This window comes from Phalacrocorax carbo, chromosome 2 (assembly GCF_963921805.1).
Source record: "Phalacrocorax carbo chromosome 2, bPhaCar2.1, whole genome shotgun sequence".
In the NCBI taxonomy this organism is placed as follows: domain Eukaryota; kingdom Metazoa; phylum Chordata; class Aves; order Suliformes; family Phalacrocoracidae; genus Phalacrocorax; species Phalacrocorax carbo.
Genome location: NC_087514.1, coordinates 37,293,995 through 37,306,563, shown reverse-complemented (window position 1 = coordinate 37,306,563; position 12,569 = coordinate 37,293,995). Strand labels below are relative to the sequence as shown.

Genomic DNA, 12,569 nt, shown 5'->3' with positions numbered 1-12,569 from the left:
TATAAAATAATATTTAGTAACTAATAATTTTAAATAAAATTCGTAACTGTAAAATAGCTCTTTCTGGGACAGAAATGGTGTTCTAGAGAGTCAGTAACAACAAAAAAAAAGATAATTAAATACATTCTTAGCAACAGTGTTTTCTGAAGCTATTAATTTTAGGTACCTAAATCAATTAGTCAGGCAATTAGTTGCAGATTTTTGGAATTTTAGTACTTTTATGGTACGTTTAAGCTAAACATGGTGAGCCTTTATGGAAACCCTGAATAACTGTAAGACTTACCAAGGGTTCGTAATAAAACAAACTGCATTCCTAGTGCAAAGGGCCGCTCCCCATCTTCCACAGACCTAGCAGGCAAAAAGAAAACTCCTCTGAAGAAAGAGTCATAACAGACAATCATTGTAGAATGTTCTAGTTCTGCCTCCTGGCTTTTTTCTGAACTTTAAAACACCTTTGTCTAAATTTCTTCCATTTAGCTTCTAATATTGTTAACTCTTGTTGCTAGGAAAAAATATAGCCAGCCCCTCCTGTCCCTGTTTAATCAAAATTTGAATCACACCTTTTAACCTTTATTTACCTGTGTAAGGCCTTATGAATCTGATCCAAACCCATTAAGGAAATTTAGAGAATCCATCCAAAACGTTTATGCCTTCTCATGATAGTTTCCTGTTCTTTCGTATAATGACTTGCTTTGTTTTCTTAATCTTTTTCAGATAAATTAGAATTAATGGAGAATTAGGTTGCTGAAAGCTGGACTCAGCTTCTGAATTGAACAGCATAAGCACTTTGGAGCTACTTTAGGAAAAATATCAGTAGAAATATCCAAACAGTCTCTTCAAACACTGAGCCTTTTCAATACAAGTAATACAAGATTTTTTTCATTGGTTTCAGATGAAAAATGACAAGCTTTCAAAAGACTAAATACTAAGTAATGATATTCCACAATGCAACTACAAGTTTAGTAAACCACAAATTTTCTTCTGATTTAAAAAATACTTTCAAATCTTAATGTAAAGATCTGAAATTAAGATAGGCAGCTTCTACTGAACGTTGAAATATAAGATAAAAACACAAAAAACCCCTGCAGTCAAAGGGGTGCAGCTGTAAAATCAAGGTTTTGAAGTCAGGCACTCACTCAGAAATTGAGAAATCAGGGAAGCAACTTAGGCCAAAAATCTTAGACCGATGTGCTGTGCATAATATGTGGTTTGGGACAGTGGGTGTCACTGTTCCTGTGTGTGGGCCATCCTTTTTTTACTGAACATCATAAAATCCTGATGGAGATGTCCCTTATGCACCTCATTATTGTGAGGCTCACTGCAATATTAACGTTCATTGATTGCAGTTTACCTTTGCATAATTGCAGTTCAATGACAATGTATTATCATTGTTGTTGTTGTTACTGTACAGGTGGAAAACCTGGAGACAGAAGGAATAAGGTCAGAAGACTCTGAATTATAACATCACTGTGCATACAGCAGTTGAGGTAAAGCTGCATGAGCAACTGGAATTCTGATGCGCCCACTCACAGCGCTTGGCTTCAGAGTCCTAACAGTGATACTTGTGCCCATTTTCGTAGATTTTCTGAAAAGCGAACTGGAGACAAATTCCACCACATGACACGGCACAGCCATCCACGTGTCAGCAGCAGGCTCCTGCATAAACCTCAGCCACTCGAGCTGAGAAAATGACAGCAAGAGAGTGCTTGTCATTGCTGGGGATGTGACACAGATGCCTGCCAGAGGGTTTCAGAGCTGTGCTCACCGCTGTGCCTAAGGAGAGCAAAGCCTAGTCCTGATCAGCCTCATGTTTCTAAGGCTCCATGACCTATTACAAAGATTTGCCGTTATTATTTTTATAGGGGGCTAATTGTGAGCAGCAGCAGAACATCAGTAGTCTGAGAATATCAGAGTGAAGATATAAAGGCAACACTGCCAGGAGAAAATCCTACTTGGTGGGGAGGCCCATTCTCACAGAAAGAAAAGGCACAAGAGTGTTTTTAAAAAGCTGAATTTGGAGGAGATTTTACACAAAACCAGGTCAAAAGGTGTCTCTATGTCAGCAATTAATGCAGCTCAAGGGAAGCAGATTTAGACAGCTAAATAGCTCATGCTGAGGACCTGACATTTACACCACAAGCATTTCAGATTTTGTAGGAATTTACTTCAGATGAGCTCTAACCTGGTCCCAAGGACTGACTGCCCATTTGCATCTGGATCATTTTGGGTGTGCTTCTGAAGAGCATCTCAAACACTGGAACAGGCTTCCTAGAGAGGTGGTCAATGCCCCATGCCTGTCAGTGTTTGGATAATGCCCTTAGAAACAGGTTTTAATTTTTGGTCAGCCCTGAAGTGGTCAGGCTGTTGGACTAGGCGATCATTGTAGGTACCTTCCAACTGAACTGTTCTGTTCTATTCTATTCTATTCTATTCTATTCTATTCTATTCTATTCTATTCTATTCTATTCTCTTCCAGCTCATCTCCATCTGAAAGGAACTTACTTCTTAAACTCTGAGAGCTCTTCAGCTTCAGATTCCAAACCAAATCAATATCTTTAAACCCTTCTCTTTGTCCTTCTGTTACCAGGAGAACCAATACCTATGGGTGTGCTTTGTAAATCCTAGTAAATAATTATCTCATTTTCCTCTAATTCTTCCCCCTCCTCTTTTAACAACAGCAACATGTATTATACAAATACAAATTAATTTTAGCAGTAGACCATATTTTGTTTTTCAGCTCACTTTTCTTCAAAAATCAGACTGAAGTTCACTTACAGAAGCTGTTTTCTAAATGGACAAAGATGTTGCAGGGAGTGATAATGTTTATGAGACCAGATGGCAGAGATGGGAAAAGCCAATCCAAAAACCTGAACACATTTTTTTCAAATGGACAAATAAATGACACTACCTTTCCCTACAAACACTTTGTTGTTCTCTACCCTTAAATGACCACAGTGACAACACCACTACTACAGTAGAAGTTCAAAATTCTTGTGAAGAAAAAAAGGGAAGATTCAAAACCGGGCATGTGGCAGGAATGAACAGTTTTAAGAAAGAAAAAAGGATGATTTTAAATGCTTTTATTTTTCATTTGCATTTGAAAATCCAAACCACTGTTCTAAGTCTGAAAATTTCTTCAAAAGTAATCATTTTCTTACATGATGCTTTTACTTTTTCTGTCTTTATAGTCCCTGGAAATCACTGGGTACTTTACGTTTTCTCAAGTGGATTATCACATTACATATTCTAAATACAAGCAAGTTGACCTTATCCCTGTCAGCCCTATTCTAACTTTTCAAGGACACATAAGCTTGAAGGAGTTTGGCTGCATTGTTCCAGCCTCTTCTGACACAGGCACTGGTGATAGCGGGCACAGCATAAATGCTTAAAGAACCATAACTGAGTTCTCACCTGAGAGTGACTATGATTGCTGACGGCTGGGCGCACGCTGTTATAAGGGTGACAATGAAGAGAAATATCAGGAATGGGATAAGCGTGTTGCAGGTTCGATCACACTTCCCAGAAACAGCATAGCCGTTCTCATTCAGGTAGGTTTTGACAATAACCAGACGGAGCTGACTGCGCTGCCCCACCGTCGGCGGAGTGATCACCTGGCGACTCTGGACACAGGCACATTCTGTGTAATTTCTTACCTGGGGAGTGTGAAAAAGAACATTTCCACATGAAAACCCCATGTGAGAAAGACATTGTGCAGAAATGTCATACAACAGTCCCATGGTACTTCTCAATCTCTAGCATCATTACCCCAAGCACAAGCAAGGTTACCACTCCGAGTATTTTTAAAGTTGGCCAGGACTTCCCATGATGAGACTGCCTTTCTTATTTGCGACTTCCACTGTTTAGGCTGAGTTTAGAAAAAATTCTGGAATATTTTTTGAAAAATCTGATTAAACAATTCAATTACTTCTGAGAGGGAAGCTGGAGGAAAAGATTGTTTCTACTGTATTACAAAAACTGTGAGGAAACACTCTTAAGGCAGCACTGACAATACCATATTCTGGAATTTGGCAGGCTGTCAGCATCCATCTTCAGGAGGTGTCTTCTGCAATCTCAGTGAAAGTCTCCCCAGATAGGACTAAAGAGCAACAAGCAGCACTTCATGCTTGGAGCCCAGGACCTTCCAGTTGGATGTGGATGTGGATGTGGATGTGGACGTGGACATGGACGTGGACGTGGATGTGGATGTGGATGGGGTGCGTACAGGAGCAAAATCAGAGAATGAGAAAGCAGAAAATTAAACAGTGAGACTGAAGGACATGAGGAATTCATGGATGGACAAAGAGGCTGAAATTAGGATGAACAGACTGAATAATGAAGTGGCATATCATAGGCAAAGGGACTGTGATTTGAGCAAGGTGAAGAAGAGCTAGATCAGAGACAGCCTCCCATCACATTGACTCTACTACTGTTTTCAACTGCTCTAACAGTGAAGGGTTGTGCGGCACATCAGAATATTCCAGCGTTAGAGGGGAAACAGGTCAGGGCTCATCTGACGTTACAGGAAGGAGTTTTGGGGTTTGATATTTACATTCATAAAACCTAGGATCACACATGCACAGAAGCTACATTACAAGACCATCTTAAGGTTGTAACTTTAAGCACTTGAATGTCAGGAAATATCCACATTAGGGTTGTTTGTCAACTTCAATGTATATCTCTGCATGTGTTCATGTTATGATATAGCCTCACTTTTTTATTTTTTTCCATGGGATTTAGCAGAACATCCTAATAATGTATCCATTTATCCAGTAGTTTACCTCCCATTTTCAAAATGTGGCTCCAGGTATTTTTTTCCTCACACTAAACATATTCCACTACAAAGACAGAATGACTCATATTTCATATGGATTTTTCTATCACACTCATCATTATTGCTTAACTCTTTCAAAAAGGAGCAATTTATCTTCAAAACAGTTATGAGATGAGGTACTGATGCTGTTACCTCTATTTTGTAGCTAAGTAACAGAAACAGACCAAAAGTTTCACAAATGTGGGTGGCAAATTTGAGATAGCTGGGATCCTTTTTTTTCAGAACATTTTCCATTATATACAACTTAATATATTCTAAATGAAAATTTTTGTGCCTTCAGATACAGATTTAGGCACTCCATGCTTCTACAAACAGCACTTCTGGTTATTGCTCATGCCCATCATCCAGAATATGAAGAATACAAAATTAATGAACAACTGGGAGAGGTTTCGTTTAAGTGACTTGCCCAAGACCACTTAGGAATGGAGGCAATGACAGAATCCAGTTTGTAAGGCAGCACTACACTGTCCTGTCTAATATCACATGAGTGTTTGCTTTCTTCCTACAGTGCCTCACCTTAATCTCTTTATTGCTTCCAAACCGGCATCCTAGAGAAAATAGTCCCTCTCTACTACACAATCCTGATTCATCACCAAATAAACCAAGTCTGTGCATTAAAAGACACAAATATGACACAACAGAAATGCTACAGTATAGGAATATATATCTAAAATAGGTATGAACTGTACACAGGCATCCTTTTCTCCTACTTCCAAGTCTTAAGTGGTTAATTTTGAAAAAAAATGTTATAAACTTATATCCAAATGTTATAAGTTAACAACATTTTGTGTGTTATACAGTGACACAATCTTACACTTGTTTTTAGAAGTGCCCTACATAAAGCATTATTTAATTAAGAAATGTGTTTTCCTACCTATGTCAGCCCTATTCTATTCACCATTAGCTACTGAGTTAAAACTTCAGGCCATGGATTATCTTTTCTTAAATTGTCAAAATCTGTAGTAAAGAGTACATACTTCAAAGTACCTCCCAACCAACTGAATTGCTAGTGCCAGTTTGATATCAGGTGAAATGTAGCAAAGATCAAACCTATGTCTCAATCCACCAAAGCACAAGTAAGATTTATACAGACACTGAAAGTTAACCACAGGGTCACATCACAGGCTTTTTGCAATGGGCCAAATCAATTTTCCATTAAAAACCAGCAAGATACTCTAAAAAAAATCCTATAAAGGAAATGAAACTGTTCTAAGTGGAATCTATGTATACACCTGCTTTTTCAGACCATTATCCAGTCAAACCTGAGAAAGCACAGTGCTGGACCTAACATCCTCCTGCTTCACAGACTGTCTCAGGACTGCAAATCAGAAGACTGATACATAATAAATCAACTTTCTGGAAAGCACACTCAAGTCCTGAGAAAATCAACGTTTACATTGCTTCCCATCTTTCTTAATTATCCTTTTTTAAAGGAAAGCTATGCAACAGAAGAATTTAAGAGTTTGGTTTTTGTATGAAACGAGCACAACCATAATGTTCTGTTGATATTTAGGTCAGATTCTACTTTTCAACTGTTTTCTTGTGCCCCATACTAGAAACTGCCAAATTTCTATGGTATGATTTAACCAGCAGGATGCCTTTCCCCAGTCCAGCATAACTGGAAGACTGGGCTGTAACAGGCAATGTATTTCCAAGAAAGAAAGTGGATTATTAACATCCTTTAAGTTCTGGTTAGTTGAGTTCAATGACAATCACTTCATTTAGCCTGAAAGAGGTTTAGAGAAAGGCTATGACAATGGCCAAACTATTTTACAAGAGCAGAATAAACAGGCGGTCTTTATTTAGCCATGCAAGCAAAAGACCTATCAATACACTGGTGCAGGTGCAACAGCTACTCACATAAAATGATGAGGCTGATACAAACACCAATGATTTTAAACAGGGCATGACTAAATTTAAAAGGGGGTTTAAAACACTTCCAACTACCTGAAGAGTTAAGTTCTGTCTTCCATTCAGAGAGGGAGCTAAAAAAAACCCAAAACTGCTCTTAAGAGTAATACTGATGAGCTTGTGGAAAGACAGTATGACATGGTTGCCTATGTTAGCAGAAAGCTGAATTAGATGACACTGATGCAAGGTTCCCTCTCCGAGCCCTGCAGGAGCAGCAGGCAGGCAGGCTACTGCCATCAGGGACTTCAGAGTCTGTACTGGAAACACGAGCCCTCCCCACCCCATGGCACTTAGCCCTCACTCGGTTGGAGGATTTACTTGGTACAAATGAGCCTGTGCCTCAAATTTGTACATAACTGAAAGGAAGGGGAGTGGGAGTGTGCATCACCAGCCTTTCAAAACATGCAAAGACTCATGCACAAGTCAGCAGCAACTTCTCCAGAGCTTAAGAGGTGGGATGCTCGCACTAGAAACAGAGCGGTCTGATCTGCATCAGTCCCGAGGGGCTACTCACAGGTTGTACGCGGGTGGGTGGGTGGGTGAAGCACTTACCCCTGTGCTATGGTTTCCACCGTTGACGCAGCCAGCTAGACAAGGATTAAAATATGTTATTCCATCTGATCCACAGACAGGCTCATACTCATGAATCTTACATCCACAGTTAACATTACAGCTTCCAGTCAGATTCCTGTGGGCCATGGCGAGAGTGGGACTAAAGAAAGGAAAAGAACATGCTAGTAGAGCAAGCACAGATATCCCACTGTTCAGTGGGAGAAAACATCCTACTCATTAATTCTGGAACTGAGAGTAGATTATCAGAGAAAGACTGCATTAACTCTAGGTTAGGTACATGATTTAAACAATACGGAATAACGTTCAAGGCATCCCTGCTATCAACTAAAAACACAATACAAAAATAATACCAAAGTATAAAATTTGTCTCTTTTTTGTCCATGTAATAGTTGTATTTTTCCCATTTTTTTTCCTTTAGGAGTTAAGACACCACTATTATATATGTTTATCCTAAGCTACAGCAATTTGTTGTTGATTACTAGTGAAAGGCTCAGTGAAGAGATATAAGCATGAACTAACAGGCATCTCTTCCCACATACCAACAACTGTTCAGAAAACTTAATGCTTGTATTATTTATATGTATATGTGAAATCTACAGGAATCTCTCTAGGTATGGAGGACTGCTGTGTTTTCAACAAATATCTGTAAAAGAACCAACCACCACTCTGGTTCCCTGGACCATTCCCCGAAATCTTGCCAAAGTGAGCTTTCTAGGCCCTCCCCAGAAGTATTTGGTGGTATGCTCAGAAGGAACTAAAGGGAATTTCAGAGCTGAAGGACACCAAAAAGCAGGCTCTTCGCTATCTACCACTGCTGCTCCAAACTGGTGGTTGAACAGATCTCGACTGCTACAGCAGGGAATTGCATCACCTCTTCACTGGCAAGCGCCATGCCAGCCTGGGCACATCCTCACCACGGGATGAATGTGCAAAAGGACCCCAACCAAGGCAGCACCTCATGGCACTCATCTGAGCTCAGTGGTTCATGTAACAGGGCCCAAATGAAGTAATGCACTGAGGCAGCTACATGTGTCTCCTGATGTGCCCTCACCTCCAGCTAACACCTCTATGTGGCACATCTAGGCCCTGCCTGGAGAGAGCAGGTTATTTGGAAGCAGTTTTGGTCTCCCCAAATGGCACTGCCCTGGGTGCTGGGGGTCCCAAAGCAAGACAACCTCCTAAGACAGAACCAATACCTGATATTCTGAGCTGCCAAGGGCAGCCAGTGTGAACCACTGAGTGCCAGCGTGCAACTTGTGGCTGGAATCAAGATTTTATAATTGTACCAGTTGTACCATTGCAGCTCAATCCAGAAGTGACAAAGGCCTCAGTAAAAGCAGAGTCCATACCTATAAGATCACAGACCCTTCATCAGAAGATGATGGGGAACTCCCCCCCACCCTCTCCCCCCGATCAAATGGTGCTTTCGTCTATCAGTAGAAAGAAATGAACTCTGGTTACAATTGACTGCCAGCTGTCACCACCACAGGTTTTCACAGAATCATAGAATGTCCTGAGTTGGAAGGGACCCACAAGGGTCATGAAGCCCAACTCCTGACCCTGCACAGGACAACCCCAGTCAACTCAGGTTGACTAAGTCACACAGTCACCAAACTAACCAGCTCCTGCCTTACCTACCATATCACTTCAGCCCTACCCTAAACAACTCTCAGATCACTTAAAAATGCCCAGCTTTGGGCACAAACCTTGGAGGAGACAACCCAGCTACTCCCTGCACTGAAAGAAAGCCCAAGGTGACACTGGACTTTTAACATTCCTGGGTAGAGTAAGGGCTTGGAGTACAAAGCAAAGGAGGAAAGTTGTTAGCAGGCACAAAGGCAACCCTATAATAGAGAAAGAGAATAGATAATAAAGAGAGAGAGTTAAAATGAAAGGGTTAAAGAAAGAGAAAATGCATACTAGTTTGCTACCAAATTAGAAACAGATTGGCATAACCAGACCCATTGTATACAGAGGTAATATCAGAGGGTGTAAGGTGTCAATCTCTACTACCTAGAAGCTCCTCATTAATGAGGAAGTAGTTCATGATCATATCATATTTTTCTGACAAAGAACAGGTCTGAAAAGCCATTTACTTTTAATGCACATATTTTCTTGCAAACCTCAGACTAGTTTATAAAGAGCTACTATACTACCTTTGGTCCTTTCTGTTACTGGGATTGCTCAGATGAGTTTTGAGCATTGCTTTTTTCTCTTGCCTGGCTAAAGACTAATTGAAAACTTATTTTTGTATGTGTACATTTTCTATGAAAACCTTTAGAAACACATCAAAACGGCTGTTGAGACCATTGTTGTCTCTTCACCAGTGTCCTGTCTCTAACAGTAGCCCTAAGAAGATGACTAGGGAAGAGCAAGAACAGGGCGAGTAACTTCCCCCAGAAAAGTATTCTCCCAGCCTCTAATGAGTCTCAGCCCAAAATATTTTCTAAGTCTGATGTGGTTTTTTAGTTATAAAACCCCAATTTTTTCCCTGTATTTGTCCTATTGAGATTAATTTTTTTACATCTGCAATATCCAACAGCAAATATTTTTCAACAGACTGTTACAGGAGCTGTTGTTTGTTTTCAATCTGGCTTTTCCTAGCTTTACCTGACAGCCACCACTTCTACTACTTTGTAAATTCTAAACACATGAAAACTCCTGAAAAAATAAACTTAAGGGGTTCCTATGGCCAACATGAAAGTATTTGCAAGCTCTAGTGAAATCTTGTACTTGCAATTAAATAAACCACATCTAATATTGACTAATCTAATCTAATCTAATCTAATCACATCTAGTACTACCTGAAGGCATTATGATGGAAGGTACCTGAAGGTATAGGCATGAAGTATTACCTTTTATCCATGCTATTAGTGAACATGCTAGCTCAGGTACCAAAAAGAAAATAACTCTTCCACTTAGACATCTATGCAGACACACCTTGAAATGTATTTTCTGCTGTCATTATGCAGCCAAATTGTAAAAAGCATAAACTTTAAAATGGCCCATGGTACATTTATACTTATTTTTACTGCACTTGCCATGCCCTCTGTCTTGTTTCAGGTTGCTAAATTAATTTAGTAAGTGGAAAAGCAAAAGCCTGCAGTGTGTTTTATTGTTGGTTCAATTTTCTGCATCTCATTTGGAATTTCATCTGGGTTTAAAATACTGCCAGCAACATGAATGCAATAAACCAATGGAAAAGTTACCTGAATGACCTTATTCATATCAATCCATTTCCAAGTGACACAGTTGGCTGTGGCTAGGGACCCTAGCTCTGATTTCCTAAATACCTTTCTGTCTAAGAAATCACAGTTCCTGAATTCTGCACCCATGCTCCCTCTTCACTTCATAAGGCAATGCCAAGCCACTGAAAACTGAAAAGCAGCTGAAATCAATGTTTTAACCTGAGGGTTCTCCTGTTACTTAGGAAAAATCCCATTTTATTATGTTTTCAGGAACTGCAATCTATAGTTTCCTGTGATGCTTAAACAGATTTCTTTTTCTGGGGTTCACTCCTAAATGTAAGTCTTACTTTCTGTCATAGCTACACTCCAGGCTTGTGAATGCTATTTTGTGTCTCCAAGTACCAAAATGTTAGGCACTGCAATATTCAGCATTACAGTACAGAAGTTTTTCTGAAGATCGAGGGCCAGTTTCAAACCATGCACTTTATGGGTTGTAATTTGCAATACCTAATCCTGAAAGTATTCAGTCCTTCCAGGTGCCAAAGTCAGAAAGGCAGAATCTGTAAGGAGTCAAGACGGCTGCCACTTCTAAGATCTCCAAAAATTCCGAACATGGAAGCGAGGGCCTGACCTCACTCCTGTGACTTTTTGGCTGGCACCCTGGCCAGGGAAGGTGAGATGGGAGCTGAGAGTGACGGCAAGGACAGATCAGAATTGGGTCCAGACAAAATGATCACACTGATCAGTTCAGTGATCACACAGCAAGTCCGAAAGACAGAAGGGGCAGGCCCTCACCTCCATCTTTCTTCAAAACAGCTCTTATCAGTGACAGAGCAAACCCTGGACTCAGCCAGCTGAACTCCTTAACTCAGGTGACCAAGCTCCTAGAAGTGGGGGGACACATTCTGCGCCCTGACACTGTATAGGAATATCAGTGCCCACTGCAGACAGCTCAGTGAGTTCCTACACACAGCAAAAAGCTGCCCCTTTGTGCTGATAGCCTTCTCCAGAAACACTGTACTTCATGGATTTATAACAGATCTCTTCTGAAGCAGAGGAAGAAGCTGCTTCTTCATCGCTCTCCAGTTGATCGTGTTGGGAACACTGGGGTTCCAGGTCCTCATCAACCTGAAGGTGCTCAAACTTACATCTCGATGTTCTTATCAGCAAGCTCCAGAATGGCATCTCTTTCCATCCCTCCTGCTGAAGCTGAATGTGATCCCAATCCTGTCCAGGTCTCCTCATCAATAACTCTCTACTGATGTATCTACAAGCAAAACCTGGAACAGGGACCATGACTGAAGCCATTTCTTCCAAGGGAAATCTCCTTCGAGAGGGTTTTAAAGTTAGGTTCCTCTCCTGCATACTCTTTTTTCTTCTTCTGCATCTCTATACATTGCTCATTTTTCCTCCTTTCTCTTCCCTTATATCCACTATCCATTTGTGCAGTGGTTATGGTGCTCTTGGGGACATCAGGAGTTCAGAGTCAGATTCTCTCTGGCTAAATACCTGGGTAGAGGCTACCACGCATAAGGTGAGCAACTTTTGTAGCAACCAACTCCTGGACTTCCTAGCAAACACACACTATCAGGTAGTTTTGTCTTCTCCACAATAACTGGTAAACATGGTGGCCAATGCTAATAAAGTGGGTATCAGTGGGAAACACACATATATCCCTTGTGGATTTGGACATATTTCAAATGCTTTCTTCCCATCTTTGAGTCTCAGCAGCTTAAACACCTGCACCTACGTGGCTCCCTAGCACAGGGTCTTCTAAAACCACACAAGAGTATATGCTTCGTCACTTGGAGAACTCTGGCCAAAATACAAACAGCAGCTTATTTCACTTGAGTAGTCCTTGAAAATAGGTAACTATACTAATCTTTGAGACTGAATAGTCCAAAATACGCTTAATCTGGGTTTTGGAAAGAATTCACATATTTCAAACTCTTCCCAAAGTCTTCCTCCAGTCAATGCACTCCTCTACCTTCTCTAAGTGGTCACAATGGCAGGGATCTAGTTTAGCTCAGAAGACAAGGCCAGGTGTGTCACCTGCATGGTTCTGG

At 40.6% G+C, this 12,569-nt stretch overlaps 1 protein-coding gene across 2 annotated transcripts in view; it reads right to left on the bottom strand.

Moving 5' to 3' along the window:
• Positions 1-12,569, bottom strand: part of SLCO5A1 (solute carrier organic anion transporter family member 5A1) — an 88,188-nt gene that overhangs the window by 8,723 nt on the left and 66,896 nt on the right. For both annotated transcript variants that reach the window (XM_064442574.1, XM_064442573.1), the window contains exons 7-9: positions 7,295-7,454; positions 3,412-3,653; positions 284-348 (exon numbers count right to left, since the gene is read on the bottom strand). In XM_064442574.1, the coding sequence (XP_064298644.1) occupies positions 284-348; positions 3,412-3,653; positions 7,295-7,454 (467 nt within the window). The remainder of the gene's footprint in view (positions 1-283; positions 349-3,411; positions 3,654-7,294; positions 7,455-12,569) is intronic.